At 40.6% G+C, this 11547-nt stretch overlaps 1 protein-coding gene across 2 annotated transcripts; it reads left to right on the plus strand.

Annotated features, from left to right (window-relative positions):
• The first annotated feature begins 746 nt into the window (after positions 1-746).
• RPS24 (ribosomal protein S24) lies at positions 747-11155 on the plus strand. 2 transcript variants are annotated; one of them, XM_034776382.1, is made up of 7 exons: positions 747-842; positions 1928-1993; positions 2657-2866; positions 3431-3541; positions 5445-5462; positions 9981-10004; positions 11016-11155. In XM_034776382.1, the coding sequence occupies exons 1-5, from the start codon at positions 840-842 to the stop codon at positions 5448-5450; spliced, it is 396 nt and encodes a 131-aa protein (XP_034632273.1). In that variant the 5' UTR covers positions 747-839; the 3' UTR covers positions 5451-5462; positions 9981-10004; positions 11016-11155. The 2 variants fall into 2 exon arrangements, with proteins under 2 accessions (XP_034632273.1, XP_034632274.1); XM_034776383.1 differs by lacking the exon at positions 5445-5462.
• Positions 11156-11547: the final 392 nt, after the last annotated feature.

An 11547-nucleotide genomic window follows, 5' to 3' on the forward strand; every position in this document is an offset into this window, starting at 1 on the left:
TTCTCATTCCCCAGCATTCTGCACTATAAAGTAGTGTTGAAAATACACAGCTCTGATAAATCTTGAGGTTGGTTGTGGTGTATTTTGATGATTTCCAGACTGTATTAAGCTCCTGAAGGTGTGCCTGGATTTATTGATGTGGAAGCCAAGCTGAAAAACCTTGGGCAGCACCGTCAGCCAGGATGGTGGAATAAGCCAGGACATCTGGAACAAAATCAATATCCTAGTTTAGACTGTGCCTAACTCTTATTGAATGAAGTAATTTTTTTCTACAATAATTATTATTTAACTGGGTAAAGGTATTCAGGTTGTGTGTAAACTCAGATTGTATTATCACATGTCCTTCAGAGAAAAGACAATACTGCAAGGTTCCATCACCTACATTTGTGTACTTGACAATCTTTTTGGTGTGTATTTGTACAGTGCCCTGCATAATGGGGTCCATGACTGGGGCTTGTTGGTGCTACCATAATACAATTTAATAATTAATAACTAATACTTTAAGGGGGAATGTGTAATATAAGTGGGGGGGCATGGAAACTCCCAGAATTTCCTGTTTATAATCACCACTGAATCCAACAAAATTAAACCAATGATTAAGTTTCTTCCCCCTCCAGACCGCAGGTTGGTAACGTTCAGCCAAGCAAGATGCCCCAACCCTGTATTTTCAGTCAGGCGCTGGACGGGCGCCTCTCTCCTGCACTTTTACTCAGGCTCTGATGAGGCGCCCTCGCGTTCGGCTCTGCCCCTTCCCTAAGCCCCCGCGCGCCGGGATATGATTGGCTGCCGCGGGGTCCTTCTTCCTTTCCTCGCTCCCTCGGAGAGAGCTAACCGCCGAGATGGTGAGTGTCCGCGGCGCGACCCGTTTTTATCCGCCTTGTACCGCCGCCATCCTGCCGCTGCGGGACTCGCGGGACCCCGCGGCCTGCCCGGGCCCACCGGCTGGGGGCGGCTGCGCGGGCATTGGGGCACCCGGGCGCCCGGGCGGGAGTCAGTAGCGGCGCGACCGCTTCTCCCCCCCACCCCCCCGGCCTCTGGGCTGGGGCTCCGTGAGCTCCCCCGGGCAGCACTGGGCTCTGACTCCCCGCACTGCTCGGCTCTCTCCAGCGCGGCTGCATGCGTGGTGCGCACAGTCGGGCTTTCTCCGGCCGGGCCAGCGCGACGGGGGTGTGACATGCTGCCCGCTAATAGCTCGGCTGGAGCCGCCGTTGGCTCTGCGCATCGCCCCTACACGTGCATTCAGTCCCACTTCGCCTCCCGCTGCGTCTCTGCCCCCAACCCAGCGCTTCCCGGGAGCTGGAGCTAGGCACAACGGCAGCGGCCTGGTGTGCTCAGGCAAGTGATGGTTTCCCTTTGCACCCTAGCAAACGAGTTAGTAGCCCGCCGCCGCTGTCTAGGCGTGTGCGTCCATAGGCTTCACACAAAGTGTTGCCGGTGACGCGGTACATGCACTTTCTTTTATATTTACCTTACACACGAGGTTTAAATTATGCCTTGGTATAAAAAATTCTTGGTCTACAGGTGGATCAAATCTGAACTGTTCATGTAACAAACATGACTTGTATCCCTGTTAGTGCCCCATAACCCAGGTCCAGTTTCTTTTTTACAATAAATAATATTGCATAGTAGTGGGTGCTCAGTGTCCGACAGGTTGTGGACATTGTTCTGTGGGCTGCAAACTGCGTGAATTCCATAAGTATTACCATGAGAGGTTTCTTTTTTTCTGCATCCTTGCAATAGCTCTCCTAGTACAGGTGGAGATTGTATTGCAGCAGTATCTTGCCATGACTTTCAGACAAGTTTTTCATAAGTTTTTGCAAACCAGCTGATGAGTTATTTGAAGTACTGTGTTGATGTGCCATCTTGGTGTGAAAGATCATGGAAGAACTCAAATGCATATTAATTGGTTTTCCAAACTATCTTGTAGAATGACACTGTGACCATCAGAACCAGGAAGTTCATGACTAATAGACTGCTTCAGCGTAAACAGATGGTAAGAAATATTAGGTACTACCTTAGTTTTGCTTATCTGTTTATGCTCGGTTATGTGTTTTATGTTACTGTACTTTTAGTTCTTAAAGCTTGTACTTTTTAGAATGATCCTAGGTAAAAGACTTTAGATAGGGTAGACTTTTTTCAAGATATAACTGCCTAGTGGGTAGGCTGTCTATAGTTGCCATTTACATTAATTTGTTGTAATATCTTGCTAGACCATTAGATGTGTACGAAGATTCTACTTAGGGAATAGGACCTAAGTATTCCCATGATCATTGTTAAAGCTTGAAAATGCTAAACTGCCCACTAACTGCTTTGCTGTACTTTATTCTGAAGATGTAGGCAAAGCTACTGTGAGTGGTATGGAGAATAATATGAAGCAGAGCTCATACAATGATAGAACTCTGCAATGATAGTAGTTTTTAACTTGATTTTTGACTCTTAAATTTTTGCTTGAGTCTCTGTATAGTGAGATGTACACCAATGGGAACTGCTGGCTTCCATTGTTGCTGTGGTGTGTTAATTTAGATGCCAACTGTGGGTAGTGATATTTTCCTTATTAGCTATTTTAAGGATGTTTAGATATTCTCGTTATGTATGGAATATCTTTATACTATTATAAACTATGGATATTTCTAACTGGAAAAAATTACCTCTGTAGGTGATTGATGTTCTTCATCCTGGAAAGGCCACAGTTCCCAAAACTGAAATCAGGGAAAAGCTGGCAAAAATGTACAAAACAACGCCAGATGTAATTTTCGTCTTTGGCTTCAGAACCCATTTTGGTGGTGGCAAGACAACAGGCTTTGGCATGATTTATGATTCCCTGGACTATGCAAAGAAGAATGAACCAAAGCACAGACTGGCCAGGGTAAGTTTCTTGCTTGCAATTTTTACAGTGCCAAGAAGCTTGCTGTTTGTTCTAAAGGGCATCTTGCATATAGTTAGGGTCCAAAACCTGAAACATTACAGCAAAGTTAAAACTATTAACTTAGGTTTTTTTATTGAGGTACAAAAATGAGATCTATAAATAAAAATCCCTTCTCTCTGTTCATGAATTTACAGAGTAGAAACAAGCTTTTTGTTGTAATGCAGATGAAGGGGAATGAAATGATTTATGATCAGCTGTGGATTTTAGCAGTACAACCTAATGGTTAATGGAATGGGCACAAGATCATGGGATGAGCATGCATAGTATATATGTTCTTAAAAATATACTCAACTGCATCTCTACGTTTTCATCCCGTAAAGTTGCCTCATTTTGTATTAGGTGTGGTATTAGTAGAACTTTTAAATATATTTTTAGGGCTTACATTAATAATTATACTTTGAATTATTAAAGCTTTTGATATATGTAAATATTTAATATAGAAACACTTTATAGATATTATTAAGTTCACTTCAGTAATTGTGGACATAATTCTCTTACTACTAGCATGGCTTGTATGAAAAGAAGAAGACTTCGAGAAAACAGCGAAAGGAGCGTAAGAACAGAATGAAGAAAGTCAGGGGCACAGCCAAGGCAAATGTTGGTGCTGGCAAGAAGGTATGATGAAACCTGCAGACTACAGCATAGATACTGGATTTTAGTTTCTTTGGTAAACAGGTTTCTTCCTCAACAAAATAATAATTTTCTTTCTTAATTTTTTTACCTTTCCTACTGGATAACAGAAGGTAACTTATGAGATCCTGTGTAATTCTAACTCAGTAGTTTACAGTAGAACCTCAGTGTTACAAACTGACCAATCAACCATGCACATTATTTGGAACTAGAAGTATGCAGTCAGGCAGCAGCAGAGACCAAAAAACTGCCACCAAATACTGTGTTAAACATGAAGTACATATAAAAAGGAAAGCAGCTTTTTTTCTTCTGCATAGTAATGTTTCAAAGCTGTATTAAATCAATGTTCAGTTATAAACTTTTTTGAAAGAATAACTCTAATGTTATGAACATTTCAGAGTAATGAACAGCCTCCATTCCCGAGGTCTCTATAACTCTGAGTTTCTAATGTAGTTTTGCTCACCTGGTTACTGTTCAGTAGCTAACTTAATATGAAGATTTAAGTGATAGCATATTTAATATGCTATTTCTTTTTTAAATCTCGTGAAACTGTACTTTGTTGCAATCAAAGTAATGGACACCTCACTTTAATTACTAGATAACTCCGATGATGGACAGTAAAACTTAAGTTCTCCCCAGACTTGAGTTTTGTTCATTAGATTTCCCCCCCTCCCCCGTGTTTGAGGACTCCAGACAGCCTGGTGGACTGCTGGTAGTATGCTGGTAGTATGCTCCCTCCCACAAAGGAACATAAGGCATGGCTACACTTGCAGATGTAGAGCACTGTGAGTTAAACCCACCTTTGGAGAGCGCAGTAGGGAAAGCGCTGCAGTCTGTCCACACTGACAGCTGCTTGCGCACTGGCGTGGCCACGTTTGCAGCACTTGCAGTGGTATTGGGAGCGGTGCATTATGGGCAGCTCTCCCAGCATGCAAGTGACTGCAACGTGCTTTTCAAATGGGTGGGGTGGAATGTGACAGAGTGTGTTGTATGTATGTGGGGGGAGAGAGTGGGGGACTGAGAGCATGTCAGCATGCTGTCTTGTAAGTTCAGACAGCAGCAGACCTCCCCCCATCTCTCACACCGCATTCCACACAATGGCTTTCGTGGCGCTTTGAAAGTGCATTTCCACATTCGTACAGGAGTTCAAAACAATGACGGGAGTGGCCACTTGATTTAAGGGGATTATGGGACGTTTCCGGAGGCCGATCAGAGCGCAGTAACCCAACACCTCGTTCACACTGATGCCCGTGTGTTGTAGCCAAGGCACAGCAAAAGTTATTCCTCTCGCTGAGGTGGAGTAGCAGCAGTGCTGTAGCCGTGGAGACAGTGCTCCACGTGCCTTGCCAGTGTGGACGAGGAGTGAGCTAGGGTGCCCGGGGCTCCTTTATTGCTCTGTAACTCGCAAGTGTAGCCAAGCCCTTAGAGTTAGGAGCCTCCACCTGTGCAGGCTATGAGGAGGTAGGCTGTCTGACACTGCTGTTCTCTTCTGCCTGGTCAGTCACTGCTTCTCAGCCTCTGATGAGAGCTGTGTCAATCCCAGATAGGGATGGCAAGCCAGCCTGCCATGAAGGTTGGAGGGGGTCTTGGGAGGTTCTCAAGCAGAACGAAAAACTGAGGTACAGTGTAGAAATGAAAGTTTAAAGACAGAACAGCATTACTCAAGGGATTTGAGAGGTACAATATATACTAAGCATACTTAAAATCAGATTTTAGTGTTTTTAGCACTGCTTTGGAAGTAGAGTGAAGGTGGCGGGTAATAGAAAAAGCTGATCTTTCTAGTAAATAGTTGTTGTTGCTAAAATGCTATAAATTACCAAATATCCTTTCTTGAATCTTAGTAACGTTTCTTTACTTTAACCTTTCTTTCTTTCTTGGAATTCATCAGAAGTGAAGTGACTAGCAGGTACTGAGTGAGAATGGATGTGGTGGTGACTGTATGAATTATGCATCACTTACACGCTTGAGATATGCTTAATATAAACACTTCGTGTATTGCTTTGCATGCCTGTGTTCTCACTTTGAACCTGAGTTCATTTCTGCCCTTCAGTATACAGTATTCTGCTACTGTGCAAATACTGCTATAGAAACAGAGGGTGGCTAATTTAAAACTGGTGCAGAAGTGAAATCTGGTTTTCTGTCACTGCTCATCCAAATACACCCAGTGGATCTTGACAGGCTCTCTAAAAGTACTTGTGCATATCATTACTTATTATGAAATACCAATGAATGGGGTGAAGGATGATGCCTCAACAGTATGCATTGAGTATGAAGTGAAAAGTATTGGCCCATTTTTTTTTAACTGCATATTTAAAAAAAAAAAAATACAGCTACATGTGTAACTTGTGCTTATCACAAATGCACCATGCTTTTCTGGATTTAAGCCATCGTGCCATAAGGCATTGTGCACATGCTGTAACCATATGCCCAGGCAACAGTTGTGTGTATAGAATACTTAATTTTTGGCTTCTGGATTCCTAAACTTTTGAAGGTGTGAATTGTTGTGTAGCTCGAAGTCTTTGTTGGCCAGTTAGGTTACTTCCTCATTATAATGCATTTTATGAAAGACATGCTTACTACCTGTATATATCTTGTATCAATTTTAGTTTACTGAATCCAAGTGCTTGAATCTTGCATTTCAAACTGAGGCTTCATTTGGATCCTTTTTTTCTTTTTGTTTAAACACTGTAATATGCTGGGTAATAAAGATGAAGCCCTGCTAATATTAAATGCATAACAGTAAAGATGAAGGAACTTTAATAAGAGCTCTTAGTGGTTTTGTAGTTTGAAAGCTTGTCTTTCACCAACAGAAATTGGCCCAATAATATATTACCTCACCCACCTTGTGTGCAAACTTAGTCAATTTCAAGGGCGGAATGAATTTAATCTGCAAGTTTAATCAGTGTATTTGTTGTATGCCCATGGTTTAAATTTGCTGGCTAAATTCATTCCCTGCAAACTGTGAAATTCTATACTTTGTCATTTACACTCATGAGTTTCCTAAAAAACCCTAAACCTCATGATTTACCAGGGCCCTACTTATAATGCATCTCAGTCTAGATAGGACAAGTAGAAGATTAAAATAGTTCAATTCTACTCTTTTGACAGATGTGCTACCTGTTTGAATAGTTCCGTGATGTGGTGTATAATCCTTGAAATTAAGTAATTGTTCTGTTGACTGATTTTATTCTCATTTGAGGTTGACCAGAGTTAAAAATTGGCTGGGGGGCATCACTTAACAGCAGTGGTGATCAACCTTATACAGGAGGGCCACATAAACCTAAGCACCACCTTGTGAGGGCCAAACAGATGGATAGGTTATGTACAGTATTTGTAGTTAAAAACCAAGAAATCAGTGCATAAAATGTATATCAGAATGATAAAAAATGGGGGTGGTGGGTAAAAAAACACATCACTAAATTTAAGAATATGTAAACATAATGACAAAACACTGATGAATCTGCCTTTAGTGTGTTGTGTTGAAGCAGGCCCTGGGCCTTATGAAATGCTCTAGTGGGCCATAGGTTGGGCATCCCTGACTTAAAGGATCTAGATCTGACTAATTTAATAGCCTAGTTCACATGGATTATTCTTTCTAATTTATAAAACACATGGCCAATATTTATTACTATGGTAGTGTCTCTAGAGGCCACGATCAAGGCCCCACGGTGGTAGGTTATGTGTATACTCTGCTCCAACTAATGTAACGACGTCTCAGAGGATTGGTTTGAGGTATACTAGGGTGGTGTACCTGAGCCCACTCATCCACTGACACTTTAAAAACCCTTGCACCCCAATCTGGGTCTATGCCTGCAAATGATACCTGTAACCCCCATAACCGAAGCCTGACCCCAGATGTACAGTACTTTCCCTCTTAACTGGTGTATATTTCATTTTAAACATTCACTTAATAACATTTTTAATATTACTTAAAGCTTACATAGTTTAAATAAACAGACAACAATCTTTTAAATGAACTCCTAGAAAAACTGAATTGTTAGTGATGTTTCTGTATAACTTCTTTTGAGGAGGTTTATGGATGGAGAAATAACAAAAAATGAAGTGTAGAGTAGAAGTAGATGTCCATGTCTTCATTTGGCTGCAGAGCTCTTAGGAGGAACAAAAAGCAGAGCAGAGTAGTCACCGTAATTGAAACATTAATCATTATAGGTGCATTGGTAATTAAAGGAAAATCTGTTTCTGAGTAAGTCTAGTTATTTGTAATAGTCTTAACTTGGCAATACAGTTGTTGCTAAATCAGTTCTTTGGCTTTGTATATACTTTACATTTCCATTTTGAAGATGCACATCTATCTCATAATATAAATCATATACACATTGAATTGCTTTCATTTGCCCTTCCTGTTGTGAACATAGGGTTCATACCATTCTCTCTCACTTTTGGTTGTTTGAATTGGGATGTGTGTGTTCTCTTTTGGGCTGTACCATTATACATCCATTGTAAGGCCTTGTTTACACTGGGAAATAGTCAAGTTTCAGACTCTGGTGTTCGGACACTGGTGCGGGTGCACTATTTGCACATATGGAGTTTACCCCATTTTCAAGGGGTAAAGTTGCATCCATTATTGTAAACTTACAGCTTATCCAGTTGGCTCTGGTGCATCTATATGGTGGATGGCCACTGATGGCTGGAGTTAGGGGAAGGCTGTGACTACAAATGACCCATCTTCACTTGAAGTCTTTAGGCCATTTCTAGACTTACTGCTATAAGCTTGTACAGCTGTGCTACTGTAAGATCGCTCATGTAGCCATGTTATGCCGATGGGAGAGAGCTCTCCCGTTAAAACCAGCTCAGCAAGTGGCGGTAGCTACGTTGGTGGAAGAGCGTCTCCTGTCAACATAGAGCTGTGCACACAAGCAATTTTGCTGGTAAAACTTACATTGCTCAGGGGTGTGAAAAGACTTTTGCCAATATAAGTGCTAATGTAGACATGGCCTTACTCTTGCTTCTACATGACTAAGGCAGAAAGCTAAGTAACTGACAATGTAGCCTGCTTTTTCTTCATGGTTATTTAACTCCTGACTTTTCGTGGCTTGACAGTTTCACACACAACAACCTCTGAACATCTCAAATCTGAATAGGAATGTGCCTTTCCTTACATTGTCACATGACTATTTTTACTGCTCCTTATGGCACATAAATCTACCCCATCTCTGGGTGCCCAAAAGGTACCCTTATAATAAAACTGCGTTAACAACTCTTCTTGTATCTGATTTGAGTGCTTTTTTACATTGACATCTTTCATTATGTTTAAAGGTATTAGCTTGATTTTCATAACATATGTAAATTAGCACTCACACTCAAGCACATGAATGGCCTAACTAGCCATCTGTGTGGCAGTACTCAGTTGTATAATTGTGAAAATTGATCCCCTGATGTTTGTAACTAATAAAGTGCAGAAGACTTCTTGTAAAAAGCCTTATCAACCTGCCTCATCACACCTTTGACTACTTTTTAATCAGTTGGCATTCAGCCATGACTCTCCTTTCCCCCTCCAAGAAATTGTCCCACTCTTTTGCAGCCACTATCTTTCTGTGAAACCCTTCAAGATCCATTCTTTCTATAACAGTTTTTAAAGTCTTTTATGATTTACCCTTTTCCTACCCCCTCCACCTTTTTTTTTTTTTCTGTTACTTGTATTCTTATTGTTAGCTGTCCATGATAGGAGCTGCTTTTATGTATGGACAGCACCTAGCATGTTGTTTGCTATTGGAATACAAATAAATGTTAAACATAATTTGGGCTGTGGCAATACACAAGTCTTGTAAGTTCTTTATATATGGCACTCTAGTTGACCGCAGTAGCTCTGAATACGGAGGGCTTGCAGGTTCATGGTTTTAAACCTTATTCTGCTATGTATAATCCTAGCAGGTATGTAGGCCCTGACATTTGCTCTTAAGTGCAGATGCACTCAAGAAATAAAGCATGTAAAAATGGACAACTTAATCACCTCCCTTCCCCTTCAATTGTTTGTATTCAAAATTATATCTGGTTGTATCTTTGACAAGTTTGGCTTTGGTTAGCTTTAGGGCTATGGAAGAGCTGAATTCTTCTCTGGTTCATGCATTGAATTGCCTCGTTCCCATTTGCAGAATATCTTGAAGGTGCAGGCATGTGTGAGTCAGAACACACTTGACTTTCCGGGCCCCAGTGGCGCCTGCAATGCTGCTAGTTAAAGCAAGCCCCCCCGCTCCAATATTTTATAAACAGGGTGAACTTTTTAGGAAAGTTACTGAAAATAAGCATGAAACCCAACAGTGTCATTAGCACTCTTTAGGACACACTCACACCAAACAGGTTGAATTTTCTAGGGTAACATGACTGTATGTAATAATTACTGTGCAATTTGTGATTTTTTTTTTTTTTAAAGCATTTACTGACTTTTTTTGTTTTCTTGTTTCAGTGAGCTGACAAATGGAAATAACAGGTATAACTTCTTAAATGTTTGGCATTCTGCTATTCTGGTGATTTTTATCCTGCTGTGGCCTTATGTTCAAAGTCAGCACAAGGAAGTTTTAACACAGGTTTTTTTTAATTTTAAGGGAACACTCTCTTTTTGCATATGGTATCAACTGCCAGTTTTTGTGGGCATGTTCCTCGTGGCCCCCCCCATGTTCCTTGTGGCCTTCCTCCATTGTGAGGAAGACCCAAACTACACAAGGAAATCAGTAAACAAAGTGGACTCTGTTGCTTAGAGTAAAGGAAATCTACCTTTTTAGCATTAATCTCTCCTAATAGGAAAATTGTGACTACTTCTCCAAAATTGTCCTTTAAATTTCATTAGTAACTAATATAATGGGATGATGCTGAGTATTTTTACTACTGCTTAAATGACAAATATTTATCAGAATGTATCTCAAATTACAAAGCAGTATGTTTGTTTCACTGATAGAAGTTGATTATAAAGCTGTCAATTTCTGTCTTAATACCAGCAAGAAGTCTCTCAAGTGGACTGATGAGACTTACCTAAAAGGCTATCAAACATACTTTAAATCCTGCTGTTTGTTCTCATTTCACTACCAAGGCTGCTTAAATGGATGTGCTTTGTTGTGGTAGCTGGTGCAAAGCAAACCCTCTGCTATAGCTACTGCAGCAACTTTTTAAAAGCAGCCTGAGCAGTATGTATTAAACAAACAAGGCAGAATTTAACTAAAACAAGACATCTGCTATCCTTGGCCTTTATACTGCTTGAATATTCTGATCTTCTTACATAGGAAGCAACTGCTTTGTCAGCTAGCTATCTTATGGTTTAATAATTGTTCATAGCATTTTTAAAGAATCGAGTGTCTGAAGCCCTGATCTAGCAGTGGCCTTTTTCTGCACAGGACTAATTGCACGATAAGGGCCTTTAGAAAAGTGACGAAGTAAAAAAAGCTGACTATATTCCATTGCAAAGATAATATTACAGGGCTGACTTTTTTCCACCCTCCTTTTACAGAGACTAAGTTATCCTGCAAAGGTAACAAGAGAAGATGATGGTGATCTGTCAGAAGCTTGTCAAATAAACTATACAAACTGAAATGCTCTTTGTTCTTTTTTTACAGTTTTAAATGTACAATAAAGATTTTATAAACTGAATTTCAAAGATACAGGATTGTTCAGATCTGGTGCATTGTTTACACTTCATTAATAACCTTTTTGGTATGAGCATTTTTTCAGCATCTCAATATTTTTACTTGAAGACAGTCATGTCCAAATATCTTGAGTTGATTTATAAACAGTAGGAACTAGACCAGGGGTTCCCAAACTTTTGTACTGGTGACCTCTTACCCAGAGGCTTGCTATGTGAGTGCTCCCCCTCCCCCCTTTATAAATTAAAAACACTTTTAAAATATATTTAACACCATTAATAATGCTGGATGCAAAGCAGGGTTTAGGGTGGAAGCTGACAGCTTGTGATCTCCCCCCCCCCCATGTAAAACTTCACAACCCCCTGTTTGAGAACCCCTGAACTAAACAAACATGTTTAG

Source organism: Trachemys scripta, chromosome 7 (genome assembly GCF_013100865.1).
Source record: "Trachemys scripta elegans isolate TJP31775 chromosome 7, CAS_Tse_1.0, whole genome shotgun sequence".
Classification (NCBI taxonomy): Eukaryota; Metazoa; Chordata; order Testudines; family Emydidae; genus Trachemys; species Trachemys scripta.